At 34.4% G+C, this 17,500-nt stretch overlaps 1 protein-coding gene and 1 long non-coding RNA gene across 2 annotated transcripts in view; both read right to left on the reverse strand.

The window, feature by feature from the left end:
- Positions 1–596, reverse strand: part of LOC143737962 (uncharacterized) — a 6,605-nt gene extending 6,009 nt beyond the window's left edge. The window contains exons 1-2 of the long non-coding RNA XR_013203793.1: positions 388–596; positions 96–143 (exon numbers count right to left, since the gene is read on the reverse strand). This is a non-coding gene — a long non-coding RNA (uncharacterized LOC143737962). The remainder of the gene's footprint in view (positions 1–95; positions 144–387) is intronic.
- Positions 597–3,156: 2,560 nt separating this feature from the next.
- The window catches only part of LOC143737991 (serine/arginine-rich splicing factor 7-like), a 22,098-nt gene continuing 7,754 nt past the window's right edge, over positions 3,157–17,500 (reverse strand). Inside the window, exon 8 of the mRNA XM_077229831.1 lies at positions 3,157–3,467. Coding sequence (XP_077085946.1) covers positions 3,416–3,467 — 52 coding nt within the window. The 3' untranslated portion in view covers positions 3,157–3,415. The remainder of the gene's footprint in view (positions 3,468–17,500) is intronic.

The raw sequence follows: 17,500 nt of genomic DNA on the forward strand, positions 1-17,500 counted from the left end.
CTCCCCATCAACACACACCCATGTGACTGATTTTGTGTTCCCTTATGAACTGTGTGTTCAAACGTGTCATCTGACCGGCTGTGTTATTGTTTTACCTGTTCCTTGGAGCGGAGCCGGATCGGGAGCGAGAGCGGGATCGGGACCTGGACCGGTCAGAGAAAGAATCAACTCACATTACAGAACCAAACACCTCAGAGACACAATCAGTACGTTTACATGCGATTATAATGAGAGTTTGGCAATATTGTGATTAATCTTTACCTCGTGTAAACACAATACTCAGATCAGCTACTGCGTAGTGACCTTAATAACAGTAAACTGTGGCGTACACCAACTTAAATCGCAACAGACAGGCATGTAAACACCTGAAGTGTGCATGTCACTCACCTGGAGCGTTTGGGCGTCACAGATCTGGAGCGTCTGGGGGAACCAGAGCGAGAGCGACGAGGAGAGAAAGACCTGGACCTGAGACAGAGAAGAGACATGCAGTTACACAGCAGATGTGAAAGATCACAGAACACACACACACACACACACACACACACACACACACACACACACACACACACACTCACTCACTCACTCACTCACTACATATTCGCACTTACACACTCACACACACACACACACACACACACACACACACACACACACACACACACACACACTTAAACACCACATATTCACACTTACACACTCACTCACACATATTCACAAACACACTATACATATTCACACTTACACACTCACTCACTCACTCACTCACTCACTCTCACACACACACACACACTCACACACAAACTCACTCACTACATATTCACACTTAAACACTCACTCACTCACTCACTCACTCTCACACACACACACACACACACACACACTCACTCACTCACTCACTACATATTCACACTTACACACTCACTCACTAAGATCTTTTATTTATTTATAATAAAATACTTATATATAATATAAATTATTTATAAATATACAATAACATGCAAATATTTGTTAAATACATGCATATGTGTGTTTTAATATATACAAAATAATACACAGTATGCACGCATATATTATGTAAACACAACCTTTTATTTGGGATACAATTAATCGTGATTAACCGTTGCCTAGCACTAGTATATATATATATATATAGTAATACACAGCTTTTAGCTTTATAATCACAGTGATGTGATCACTTGTGCATGTGATTCTCATTACACTCGACTGTGTGCAGCAAGTGACATTCTGCCTTCAGCTAATGGAGCTATTAAAACATGTTAGCAGTCGAGCTGTGACGATCAAACTGCTAAAACAGGAGAGAGAGACAAAGAGAGAGAGAGAGAGAGAGAGAGAGAGAGAGACAGAGAGAGAGAGAGAGAGAGACAGAGAGAGACGCCCACATTATGCTACAACTGAAGAGGCCCGTGGAGAAGGATAATCTGTGAATTTCTCACACAGAAGAGAAGATAATTGTCACATGACATGATGTCATTCAGTATGAAGATGGAAACTGGTTTCAGTTCAGCTTTCAAACAATCATAAATAATAAAATTACATAATAAATATAAAAGAATAGCAGAGTCCACACCACAACTGTAATGAGAACGAGGAACGATATCGGAGGATGAAAGATAAAAACACTGACAGCCAATCAGAATCCATCCTGCTTTAAAGAGCACGAGCATTTAAAGCGTCAGACGACAAAACTGCAGCGCTTATAAACAAAAATAATATTGTGCGCTGGTGTGGATGATTATGCTAGTGTGCCGCTGGTGTATGCGTTGTTCTATGAATATGCAAATGAGCCCCGCCTCCACTCACTCACTCACTCACTCAGAGATCCACTCGTTGACGATCACATGTTGATCTGATTGGTTACAAGGTGGTTTGTGACGTCACAAACAACAGCGATTTCAAAGTTTTTGAGACTGTCTTTGGTTCACTGCAGTTTTAAGGAGAAAATACTCAGCAATGCTGTCGACTTATGAATTTACACTTGATTTGTGTTAAAGCATATTAAAAACATCACATAGACATATAAACAACACTAAAAGCTGGATTTTCACCACAGGGGGACTTGAACCTTTTTGTGATTGTGCTTAAAAATTGAAGGCTGAAAAATGTCATCTGTTTTAGCATTAAAAAACATTGAAACAACATTTAAAGCAAGTTATTGTAAATAATATACTTGTTTCAATTTGGAAAAAAACATTTAAATCATATTGAAACAATATTTAAAGCTAAATGGTTGTAAAAAAAAACACGTTTCAATAAACATTGAAATGTCATTTGAGTTCAGATATTAAATACAATTTTTAAATATTAAAAATAGAACACTCAATAAAAAAAGATGAATTTTTTTACCATTATCCAACATCAGAGAACATGAATGTGTTGCTCAATCAGTATTTTATTAAAACTTAAGTTATTTAAATGTAAAATCTCACTTTAAGTAACTATTTTAGCTGAATACAACAAATACAAGTGAGTTTTTTTAATACATAAGCCATAAATCACTGTCAAAATGGAATGTTAAAACAATTACAAATTGATGTTTATGAATTTTTATTCACACATAGTTATGACATTCATAGTGCCTTCAAAAATAGAGCAGACGAACTGCAAAAATAGAGTTATTCCTTTGTATTTTTGTAAATATCAATCTAACTCAAAGTGAAAACAGAATTAGTTTTCTGACCCACAGGCAGATTTTTGTTCTTGTTTTAAGCACAAACTCACTTTATTTTAATACATTTTTCCGTAAACAAGACTTAATATATCCTGTAATTTTGCTTCTCAAGTAAATATATCTTAATATAAAGATGTTTAGATATTTGTGCTGGAAAACAAGACAAAAATATTGAATAAGAACAATTTTTTTGCATTGTAAAGGCATCTAGATGACACAAACTGCACGTGTCATGATGCCCTCTGCCCACGTGAAGGCGTGTTCTTCAGGTTTTGGATGCAGTTGACGTGTTTAACAAGTCCAGAGATCGAAATAAACTTTACTAGAATACAAAAATATAGTAAAACAACAATTTAACTGCCATCAGAAGTAAAAATGGCTTCTGTGTGAAACAGAGCTGCTGAAAAAAACAGCGCCACCTACTGGTACAGCATCATTAGCACATGAAGAAATCTCACAGAGAGGGAAAGGGTTTTAACTTTATTTATTATGCAAACAGAACTCAAACTAATGCAATCAATCAATCTAATGCATGAACAAGTGAACCGCACAACAAAACAGGTAGAAAATCAGACAAACTCTCCTTATCTAGAGGAAAACAAACGGCTCCTCACACAAGAGCTTCCTTACAATCAAACTGGCATTTTTTAATTATTACTTTAATTATTTACTGCAATAAGAACGCCCACACACACACACACACACACACACACAAGAACAGGAGCTTCAGTCTCGCTCTGGACTCTCACTTCTAGCAGGGCTTCCGGAAGGAGAACGACTGCCAGAGGAAAACAGGGAACAGGTTAGTTTAGAGTTAGCATGCCAACCACCCCGTCACACACACACACACACACACACTGAACTGAGTTTCTCAGCTTCTGCTTTTGAGCTGAACCTCAAGATTTGGAGCCGCTGAGATTTAAGCAAAAACGCCAGAAAATGTGTGATTATGAACTGATCACTGAAGGTTCGTTGGGGAACCAGGAATGGCATTCAGTCTACGGAACAAAAATGTACAAAATGTTTCTGTATGTTCATGTAACTCGTGATGAGCTTGTTCAAGGAGTTTAAGGACGAGAATCTGAGCTTTCTGCAAAAATCCGTATAACCCAAGATTTCTTGTGCAATGTGATGCAAACACGGCCGCTGTGGTTAAAGCAAGGAAAATACAAATCTAGTGGTTTTGCTATGCCAGTAACATCAAACAAAAACAACGAGGACAAACTAAAAATGGTCAAGCAACCATCTTCATAATTCTTATAGCACTTGAGTAAGTCAAGTCAGTTTTACAGAAATCATGATGTTAATGTTTATAATATCGTCTTGTCTTATAGCTGCATTATCATATTATATAGTTACATTTTCAGTCGAAACAAACAGTCGAGCCGTTACAAATTGCTCTATAGTTGAAATACAACGACAACTGAAGTTGAAATGCATAAGTTAATTATTAAAACGTAGTTTCAAATGTTTATTTTTTAAATAATTTGGTCGCAATTTTAACAAAGTAAATAAATCCATGTGATAGAAACTCACCGTTCCCATTCAGATCAACCCTAAAATCCAGCTTTTATATGGTTTTATTTATTTTATGGAATAATGCACACCTCGTGTAATAATTTAAAACACTGGCTAGTACTGTACAGTAAAATATAAGCACGCTTCATGCACTGCCGTCACTGTAGTATTTAAATAATTAGCCAAGATTAAATGCTATAATATTATTATAATTACTTCATTGTTTTATCTTCATGTACAAGTAAAAACATCACAATTACAGCCTTACCGAGCAGTGTTGCAAACCGTCCCTTTGCAGCACATGTTGGTAATAGGCATTTTGATTGATCGCCTACTGTATATATCGTGATGAATGAGCCTGTTAAGTACTCTGGTATATTTTAGAGCATTATTTACCATCTGAAATGATCTTTGTTCCATGGTACAGTGTTACTAAGGGCTTGAGTGCATGAACGAGTAAACACCATCCGTCTGAAGACTAAGAGTGTCTGATCACATGATGCTTTTACATGCAAACTCATAATGCAATTTAGGCAACATTGCGATTAAACCTTATCTCATGTAAACTAGGGATGCACTGATATTAAAATTTTGGCCGATACCGATAACCGATAATATATTTGAAAGCCAATAACCGATATATTGCCCGATAAATCTAAATTAAAATTTGTGTATCATTTTTGAGGGCCTGATTACAAAAACCCAAAAATGAAATAAAAAATGTCCTGGCTCTTCCAAGCTTTATAATGGCAGTGAATAACTGTTTCTGTATTGAAGTCCATAAAAGTCATAAAAGTGCATCTATCCATCATGGATGGATAGATGCACTTTTATGATGATAGATGCACTTTTATGATGGATAGATGCACTTTTATGATGGATAGATGCACTTTTATGATGGATAGATGCACTTTTATGGTGGATAGATGCACTTTTATAATGATAGATGCACTTTTATGATGGATAGATGCACTTTTATGATGGATAGATGCACTTTTATGGTGGATAGATGCACTTTTATAATGATAGATGCACTTTTATGATGGATAGATGCACTTTTATGATGGATAGATGCACTTTTATGATGGACAGATGCACTTTTATGATGGATAGATGCACTTTTATGATGGACAGATGCACTTTTATGATGGACAGATGCACTTTTATGATGGATAGATGCACTTTTATGATGGATAGATGCACTTTTATGATGGATAGATGCACTTTTATGATGGACAGATGCACTTTTATGATGGATAGATGCACTTTTATGATGATAGATGCACTTTTATGATGGATTGATGCACTTTTATGATGAATAGATGCACCTTTATGATGATAGATGCACTTTTATGATGGATTGATGCACTTTTATGATGGATAGATGCACTTTTATGATGATAGATGCACTTTTATGATGATAGATGCACTTTTATGATGATAGATGCACTTTTATGATGGATTGATGCACTTTTATGATGAATAGATGCACTTTTATGATGAATAGATGCACTTTTATGATGGATAGATGCACTTTTATGATGATAGATGCACTTTTATGATGGATTGATGCACTTTTATGATGAATAGATGCACCTTTATGATGATAGATGCACTTTTATGATGGATTGATGCACTTTTATGATGAATAGATGCACCTTTATGATGATAGATGCACTTTTATGATGGATTGATGCACTTTTATGATGGATAGATGCACTTTTATGATGGATTGATGCACTTTTATGATGAATAGATGCACTTTTATGATGGATATGCACTTTTATGATGGATTGATGCACTTTTATGATGGATTGATGCACTTTTATGATGGATAGATGCACTTTTATGGTGGATAGATGCACTTTTATAATGATAGATGCACTTTTATGATGGATAGATGCACTTTTATGATGGATAGATGCACTTTTATGATGGACAGATGCACTTTTATGATGGATAGATGCACTTTTATGATGATAGATGCACTTTTATGATGGATTGATGCACTTTTATGATGAATAGATGCACCTTTATGATGATAGATGCACTTTTATGATGGATTGATGCACTTTTATGATGGATAGATGCACTTTTATGATGATAGATGCACTTTTATGATGATAGATGCACTTTTATGATGATAGATGCACTTTTATGATGGATTGATGCACTTTTATGATGAATAGATGCACTTTTATGATGGATAGATGCACTTTTATGATGATAGATGCACTTTTATGATGGATTGATGCACTTTTATGATGATAGATGCACTTTTATGATGGATTGATGCACTTTTATGATGAATAGATGCACCTTTATGATGATAGATGCACTTTTATGATGGATAGATGCACTTTTATGATGATAGATGCACTTTTATGATGAATAGATGCACTTTTATGATGGATAGATGCACTTTTATGATGATAGATGCACTTTTATGATGGATTGATGCACTTTTATGATGAATAGATGCACCTTTATGATGATAGATGCACTTTTATGATGGATTGATGCACTTTTATGATGAATAGATGCACCTTTATGATGATAGATGCACTTTTATGATGGATTGATGCACTTTTATGATGGATAGATGCACTTTTATGATGGATTGATGCACTTTTATGATGAATAGATGCACTTTTATGATGGATATGCACTTTTATGATGGATTGATGCACTTTTATGATGAATAGATGCACTTTTATGATGGATTGATGCACTTTTATGATGAATAGATGCACTTTTATGATGGACAGATGCACTTTTATGATGGATAGATGCACTTTTATGATGGATTGATGCACTTTTATGATGAATAGATGCACTTTTATGATGGATTGATGCACTTTTATGATGGATAGATGCACTTTTATGATGATAGATGCACTTTTATGATGGATTGATGCACTTTTATGATGAATAGATGCACCTTTATGATGGATTGATGCACTTTTATGATGGATAGATGCACTTTTATGATGATAGATGCACTTTTATGATGGATTGATGCACTTTTATGATGAATAGATGCACTTTTATGATGGATTGATGCACTTTTATGATGAATAGATGCACTTTTATGATGGACAGATGCACTTTTATGATGGATAGATGCACTTTTATGATGGCCAGATGCACTTTTATGATGATAGATGCACTTTTATGATGGACAGATGCACTTTTATGATGGACAGATGCACTTTTATGATGGATAGATGCACTTTTATGATGATAGATGCACTTTTATGATGGACAGATGCACTTTTATGATGATAGATGCACTTTTATGATGGACAGATGCACTTTTATGATGGACAGATGCACTTTTATGATGATAGATGCACTTTTATGATGGACGGATGCACTTTTATGATGGACGGATGCACTTTTATGATGGACAGATGCACTTTTATGATGGACAGATGCACTTTTATGATGGACAGATGCACTTTTATGATGGATAGATGCACTTTTATGATGATAGATGCACTTTTATGATGGATTGATGCACTTTTATGATGAATAGATGCACCTTTATGATGATAGATGCACTTTTATGATGGATTGATGCACTTTTATGATGGATAGATGCACTTTTATGATGATAGATGCACTTTTATGATGATAGATGCACTTTTATGATGATAGATGCACTTTTATGATGGATTGATGCACTTTTATGATGAATAGATGCACTTTTATGATGAATAGATGCACTTTTATGATGGATAGATGCACTTTTATGATGATAGATGCACTTTTATGATGGATTGATGCACTTTTATGATGAATAGATGCACCTTTATGATGATAGATGCACTTTTATGATGGATTGATGCACTTTTATGATGAATAGATGCACCTTTATGATGATAGATGCACTTTTATGATGGATTGATGCACTTTTATGATGGATAGATGCACTTTTATGATGGATTGATGCACTTTTATGATGAATAGATGCACTTTTATGATGGATATGCACTTTTATGATGGATTGATGCACTTTTATGATGGATAGATGCACTTTTATGATGGATAGATGCACTTTTATGGTGGATAGATGCACTTTTATAATGATAGATGCACTTTTATGATGGATAGATGCACTTTTATGATGGACAGATGCACTTTTATGATGGATAGATGCACTTTTATGATGATAGATGCACTTTTATGATGGATTGATGCACTTTTATGATGAATAGATGCACCTTTATGATGATAGATGCACTTTTATGATGGATTGATGCACTTTTATGATGGATAGATGCACTTTTATGATGATAGATGCACTTTTATGATGATAGATGCACTTTTATGATGATAGATGCACTTTTATGATGGATTGATGCACTTTTATGATGAATAGATGCACTTTTATGATGGATAGATGCACTTTTATGATGATAGATGCACTTTTATGATGGATTGATGCACTTTTATGATGATAGATGCACTTTTATGATGGATTGATGCACTTTTATGATGAATAGATGCACCTTTATGATGATAGATGCACTTTTATGATGGATAGATGCACTTTTATGATGATAGATGCACTTTTATGATGAATAGATGCACCTTTATGATGATAGATGCACTTTTATGATGGATTGATGCACTTTTATGATGGATAGATGCACTTTTATGATGGATAGATGCACTTTTATGATGATAGATGCACTTTTATGATGATAGATGCACTTTTATGATGATAGATGCACTTTTATGATGGATTGATGCACTTTTATGATGAATAGATGCACTTTTATGATGGATAGATGCACTTTTATGATGATAGATGCACTTTTATGATGGATTGATGCACTTTTATGATGATAGATGCACTTTTATGATGGATTGATGCACTTTTATGATGAATAGATGCACCTTTATGATGATAGATGCACTTTTATGATGGATAGATGCACTTTTATGATGATAGATGCACTTTTATGATGAATAGATGCACTTTTATGATGGATAGATGCACTTTTATGATGATAGATGCACTTTTATGATGGATTGATGCACTTTTATGATGAATAGATGCACCTTTATGATGATAGATGCACTTTTATGATGGATTGATGCACTTTTATGATGAATAGATGCACCTTTATGATGATAGATGCACTTTTATGATGGATTGATGCACTTTTATGATGGATAGATGCACTTTTATGATGGATTGATGCACTTTTATGATGAATAGATGCACTTTTATGATGGATATGCACTTTTATGATGGATTGATGCACTTTTATGATGAATAGATGCACTTTTATGATGGATTGATGCACTTTTATGATGAATAGATGCACTTTTATGATGGACAGATGCACTTTTATGATGGATAGATGCACTTTTATGATGGATTGATGCACTTTTATGATGAATAGATGCACTTTTATGATGGATTGATGCACTTTTATGATGGATAGATGCACTTTTATGATGATAGATGCACTTTTATGATGGATTGATGCACTTTTATGATGAATAGATGCACCTTTATGATGGATTGATGCACTTTTATGATGGATAGATGCACTTTTATGATGATAGATGCACTTTTATGATGGATTGATGCACTTTTATGATGAATAGATGCACTTTTATGATGGATTGATGCACTTTTATGATGAATAGATGCACTTTTATGATGGACAGATGCACTTTTATGATGGATAGATGCACTTTTATGATGGCCAGATGCACTTTTATGATGATAGATGCACTTTTATGATGGACAGATGCACTTTTATGATGGACAGATGCACTTTTATGATGGATAGATGCACTTTTATGATGATAGATGCACTTTTATGATGGACAGATGCACTTTTATGATGATAGATGCACTTTTATGATGGACAGATGCACTTTTATGATGGACAGATGCACTTTTATGATGATAGATGCACTTTTATGATGGACGGATGCACTTTTATGATGGACGGATGCACTTTTATGATGGACAGATGCACTTTTATGATGGACAGATGCACTTTTATGATGGATAGATGCACTTTTATGATGATAGATGCACTTTTATGATGGATTGATGCACTTTTATGATGAATAGATGCACCTTTATGATGATAGATGCACTTTTATGATGGATTGATGCACTTTTATGATGGATAGATGCACTTTTATGATGATAGATGCACTTTTATGATGATAGATGCACTTTTATGATGGATTGATGCACTTTTATGATGAATAGATGCACTTTTATGATGAATAGATGCACTTTTATGATGGATAGATGCACTTTTATGATGATAGATGCACTTTTATGATGGATTGATGCACTTTTATGATGAATAGATGCACCTTTATGATGATAGATGCACTTTTATGATGGATTGATGCACTTTTATGATGAATAGATGCACCTTTATGATGATAGATGCACTTTTATGATGGATTGATGCACTTTTATGATGGATAGATGCACTTTTATGATGGATTGATGCACTTTTATGATGAATAGATGCACTTTTATGATGGATATGCACTTTTATGATGGATTGATGCACTTTTATGATGGATTGATGCACTTTTATGATGGATAGATGCACTTTTATGGTGGATAGATGCACTTTTATAATGATAGATGCACTTTTATGATGGATAGATGCACTTTTATGATGGATAGATGCACTTTTATGATGGACAGATGCACTTTTATGATGGATAGATGCACTTTTATGATGATAGATGCACTTTTATGATGGATTGATGCACTTTTATGATGAATAGATGCACCTTTATGATGATAGATGCACTTTTATGATGGATTGATGCACTTTTATGATGGATAGATGCACTTTTATGATGATAGATGCACTTTTATGATGATAGATGCACTTTTATGATGATAGATGCACTTTTATGATGGATTGATGCACTTTTATGATGAATAGATGCACTTTTATGATGGATAGATGCACTTTTATGATGATAGATGCACTTTTATGATGGATTGATGCACTTTTATGATGATAGATGCACTTTTATGATGGATTGATGCACTTTTATGATGAATAGATGCACCTTTATGATGATAGATGCACTTTTATGATGGATAGATGCACTTTTATGATGATAGATGCACTTTTATGATGAATAGATGCACTTTTATGATGGATAGATGCACTTTTATGATGATAGATGCACTTTTATGATGGATTGATGCACTTTTATGATGGATTGATGCACTTTTATGATGAATAGATGCACCTTTATGATGATAGATGCACTTTTATGATGGATTGATGCACTTTTATGATGAATAGATGCACCTTTATGATGATAGATGCACTTTTATGATGGATTGATGCACTTTTATGATGGATAGATGCACTTTTATGATGGATTGATGCACTTTTATGATGAATAGATGCACTTTTATGATGGATATGCACTTTTATGATGGATTGATGCACTTTTATGATGAATAGATGCACTTTTATGATGGATTGATGCACTTTTATGATGAATAGATGCACTTTTATGATGGACAGATGCACTTTTATGATGGATAGATGCACTTTTATGATGGATTGATGCACTTTTATGATGAATAGATGCACTTTTATGATGGATTGATGCACTTTTATGATGGATAGATGCACTTTTATGATGATAGATGCACTTTTATGATGGATTGATGCACTTTTATGATGAATAGATGCACCTTTATGATGGATTGATGCACTTTTATGATGGATAGATGCACTTTTATGATGATAGATGCACTTTTATGATGGATTGATGCACTTTTATGATGAATAGATGCACTTTTATGATGGATTGATGCACTTTTATGATGAATAGATGCACTTTTATGATGGACAGATGCACTTTTATGATGGATAGATGCACTTTTATGATGGCCAGATGCACTTTTATGATGATAGATGCACTTTTATGATGGACAGATGCACTTTTATGATGGACAGATGCACTTTTATGATGGATAGATGCACTTTTATGATGATAGATGCACTTTTATGATGGACAGATGCACTTTTATGATGATAGATGCACTTTTATGATGGACAGATGCACTTTTATGATGGACAGATGCACTTTTATGATGATAGATGCACTTTTATGATGGACGGATGCACTTTTATGATGGACGGATGCACTTTTATGATGGACAGATGCACTTTTATGATGGACAGATGCACTTTTATGATGGACAGATGCACTTTTATGATGGATAGATGCACTTTTATGATGATAGATGCACTTTTATGATGGATTGATGCACTTTTATGATGAATAGATGCACCTTTATGATGATAGATGCACTTTTATGATGGATTGATGCACTTTTATGATGGATAGATGCACTTTTATGATGATAGATGCACTTTTATGATGATAGATGCACTTTTATGATGATAGATGCACTTTTATGATGGATTGATGCACTTTTATGATGAATAGATGCACTTTTATGATGAATAGATGCACTTTTATGATGGATAGATGCACTTTTATGATGATAGATGCACTTTTATGATGGATTGATGCACTTTTATGATGAATAGATGCACCTTTATGATGATAGATGCACTTTTATGATGGATTGATGCACTTTTATGATGAATAGATGCACCTTTATGATGATAGATGCACTTTTATGATGGATTGATGCACTTTTATGATGGATAGATGCACTTTTATGATGGATTGATGCACTTTTATGATGAATAGATGCACTTTTATGATGGATATGCACTTTTATGATGGATTGATGCACTTTTATGATGGATTGATGCACTTTTATGATGGATAGATGCACTTTTATGGTGGATAGATGCACTTTTATAATGATAGATGCACTTTTATGATGGATAGATGCACTTTTATGATGGATAGATGCACTTTTATGATGGACAGATGCACTTTTATGATGGATAGATGCACTTTTATGATGATAGATGCACTTTTATGATGGATTGATGCACTTTTATGATGAATAGATGCACCTTTATGATGATAGATGCACTTTTATGATGGATTGATGCACTTTTATGATGGATAGATGCACTTTTATGATGATAGATGCACTTTTATGATGATAGATGCACTTTTATGATGGATTGATGCACTTTTATGATGAATAGATGCACTTTTATGATGGATAGATGCACTTTTATGATGATAGATGCACTTTTATGATGGATTGATGCACTTTTATGATGATAGATGCACTTTTATGATGGATTGATGCACTTTTATGATGAATAGATGCACCTTTATGATGATAGATGCACTTTTATGATGGATAGATGCACTTTTATGATGATAGATGCACTTTTATGATGAATAGATGCACTTTTATGATGGATAGATGCACTTTTATGATGATAGATGCACTTTTATGATGGATTGATGCACTTTTATGATGAATAGATGCACCTTTATGATGATAGATGCACTTTTATGATGGATTGATGCACTTTTATGATGAATAGATGCACCTTTATGATGATAGATGCACTTTTATGATGGATTGATGCACTTTTATGATGGATAGATGCACTTTTATGATGGATTGATGCACTTTTATGATGAATAGATGCACTTTTATGATGGATATGCACTTTTATGATGGATTGATGCACTTTTATGATGAATAGATGCACTTTTATGATGGATTGATGCACTTTTATGATGAATAGATGCACTTTTATGATGGACAGATGCACTTTTATGATGGATAGATGCACTTTTATGATGGATTGATGCACTTTTATGATGAATAGATGCACTTTTATGATGGATTGATGCACTTTTATGATGGATAGATGCACTTTTATGATGATAGATGCACTTTTATGATGGATTGATGCACTTTTATGATGAATAGATGCACCTTTATGATGGATTGATGCACTTTTATGATGGATAGATGCACTTTTATGATGATAGATGCACTTTTATGATGGATTGATGCACTTTTATGATGAATAGATGCACTTTTATGATGGATTGATGCACTTTTATGATGAATAGATGCACTTTTATGATGGACAGATGCACTTTTATGATGGATAGATGCACTTTTATGATGGCCAGATGCACTTTTATGATGATAGATGCACTTTTATGATGGACAGATGCACTTTTATGATGGACAGATGCACTTTTATGATGGATAGATGCACTTTTATGATGATAGATGCACTTTTATGATGGACAGATGCACTTTTATGATGATAGATGCACTTTTATGATGGACAGATGCACTTTTATGATGGACAGATGCACTTTTATGATGATAGATGCACTTTTATGATGGACGGATGCACTTTTATGATGGACGGATGCACTTTTATGATGGACAGATGCACTTTTATGATGGACAGATGCACTTTTATGATGATAGATCCACTTTTATGATGATAGATGCACTTTTATGATGGACAGATGCACTTTTATGATGGACGGATGCACTTTTATGATGGACAGATGCACTTTTATGATGGACGGATGCACTTTTATGATGGACAGATGCACTTTTATGATGGACGGATGCACTTTTATGATGGATAGATGCACTTTTATGATGGATGGATGCACTTTTATGATGATAGATGCACTTTTATGATGGACGGATGCACTTTTATGATGATAGATGCACTTTTATGATGGACGGATGCACTTTTATGATGATAGATGCACTTTTATGATGATAGATGCACTTTTATGATGGACGGATGCACTTTTATGATGGATGGATGCACTTTTATGATGGATGGATGCACTTTTATGATGATCGATGCACTTTTATGATGGATGGATGCACTTTTATGATGGATAGATGCACTTTTATGATGGATGGATGCACTTTTATGATGGATGGATGCACTTTTATGATGGATAGATGCACTTTTATGATGAAAGATACACTTTTATGATGGACGGATGCACTTTTATGATGGACAGATGCACTTTTATGATGGATGGATGCACTTTTATGATGATCGATGCACTTTTATGATGGATGGATGCACTTTTATGATGGATAGATGCACTTTTATGATGGATGGATGCACTTTTATGATGGATGGATGCACTTTTATGATGGATAGATGCACTTTTATGATGAATAGATGCACTTTTATGATGGACAGATGCACTTTTATGATGGATAGATGCACTTTTATGATGGCCAGATGCACTTTTATGATGATAGATGCACTTTTATGATGGACAGATGCACTTTTATGATGGACAGATGCACTTTTATGATGATAGATGCACTTTTATGATGGACAGATGCACTTTTATGATGATAGATGCACTTTTATGATGGACAGATGCACTTTTATGATGGACAGATGCACTTTTATGATGATAGATGCACTTTTATGATGGACGGATGCACTTTTATGATGGACGGATGCACTTTTATGATGGACAGATGCACTTTTATGATGGACAGATGCACTTTTATGATGATAGATCGACTTTTATGATGATAGATGCACTTTTATGATGGACAGATGCACTTTTATGATGGACGGATGCACTTTTATGATGGACAGATGCACTTTTATGATGGACGGATGCACTTTTATGATGGACAGATGCACTTTTATGATGGACGGATGCACTTTTATGATGGATAGATGCACTTTTATGATGGATGGATGCACTTTTATGATGATAGATGCACTTTTATGATGGACGGATGCACTTTTATGATGATAGATGCACTTTTATGATGGACGGATGCACTTTTATGATGATAGATGCACTTTTATGATGATAGATGCACTTTTATGATGGACGGATGCACTTTTATGATGGATGGATGCACTTTTATGATGGATGGATGCACTTTTATGATGATCGATGCACTTTTATGATGGATGGATGCACTTTTATGATGGATAGATGCACTTTTATGATGGATGGATGCACTTTTATGATGGATGGATGCACTTTTATGATGGATAGATGCACTTTTATGATGAAAGATACACTTTTATGATGATCGATGCACTTTTATGATGGATGGATGCACTTTTATGATGGATAGATGCACTTTTATGATGGATGGATGCACTTTTATGATGGATGGATGCACTTTTATGATGGATAGATGCACTTTTATGATGAAAGATACACTTTTATGATGGATAGATGCACTTTTATGATGGATGGATGCACTTTTATGATGGATAGATGCACTTATGATGGATAGATGCACTTTTATGATGATAGATGCACTTTTATGATGGACGGATGCACTTTTATGATGATGGATGCACTTTTATGATGGATAGATGCACTTTTATGATGATAGATGCACTTTTATGATGGACGGATGCACTTTTATGATGGATGGATGCACTTTTATGATGGATAGATGCACTTTTATGATGATAGATGCACTTTTATGATGGACAGATACACTTTTATGATGGACAGATACACTTTTATGATGGACAGATGCACTTTTATGATGGATAGATGCACTTTTATGATGGACGGATGCACTTTTATGATGGATAGATGCACTTTTATGATGATAGAAGCACTTTTATGATGGACAGATGCACTTTTATGATGGACGGATGCACTTTTATGATGGATAGATGCACTTTTATGATGGACGGATGCACTTTTATGATGGATAGATGCACTTTTATAATGGACGGATGCACTTTTATGATGGACGGATGCACTTTTATGATGGACAGATGCACTTTTATGATGGATAGATGCACTTTTATGATTGACGGATGCACTTTTATGATGGACAGATGCACTTTTATGATGGATAGATGCACTTTTATGATGGACGGATGCACTTTTAAGATGGACGGATGCACTTTTATGATGGATGGATGCACTTTTATGATGGATAGATGCACTTTTATGATGGACAGATGCACTTTTATGATGGATAGATGCACTTTTATGATGGACGGATGCACTTTTATGATGGACAGATGCACTTTTATGATGGACAGATGCACTTTTATGATGGACGGATGCACTTTTATGATGGACGGATGCACTTTTATGATGGATGGATGCACTTTTATGATGGATAGATGCACTTTTATGATGGACGGATGCACTTTTATGATGGACAGATGCACTTTTATGATGGATAGATGCACTTTTATGATTGACGGATGCACTTTTATGATGGACAGATGCACTTTTATGATGGATAGATGCACTTTTATGATGGACGGATGCACTTTTATGATGGACGGATGCACTTTTATG

This window comes from Siphateles boraxobius, unplaced genomic scaffold, assembly GCF_051911475.1.
Source record: "Siphateles boraxobius isolate OS27281-9 unplaced genomic scaffold, OSU_SipBor_1 135, whole genome shotgun sequence".
Taxonomy (NCBI): domain Eukaryota; kingdom Metazoa; phylum Chordata; class Actinopteri; order Cypriniformes; family Leuciscidae; genus Siphateles; species Siphateles boraxobius.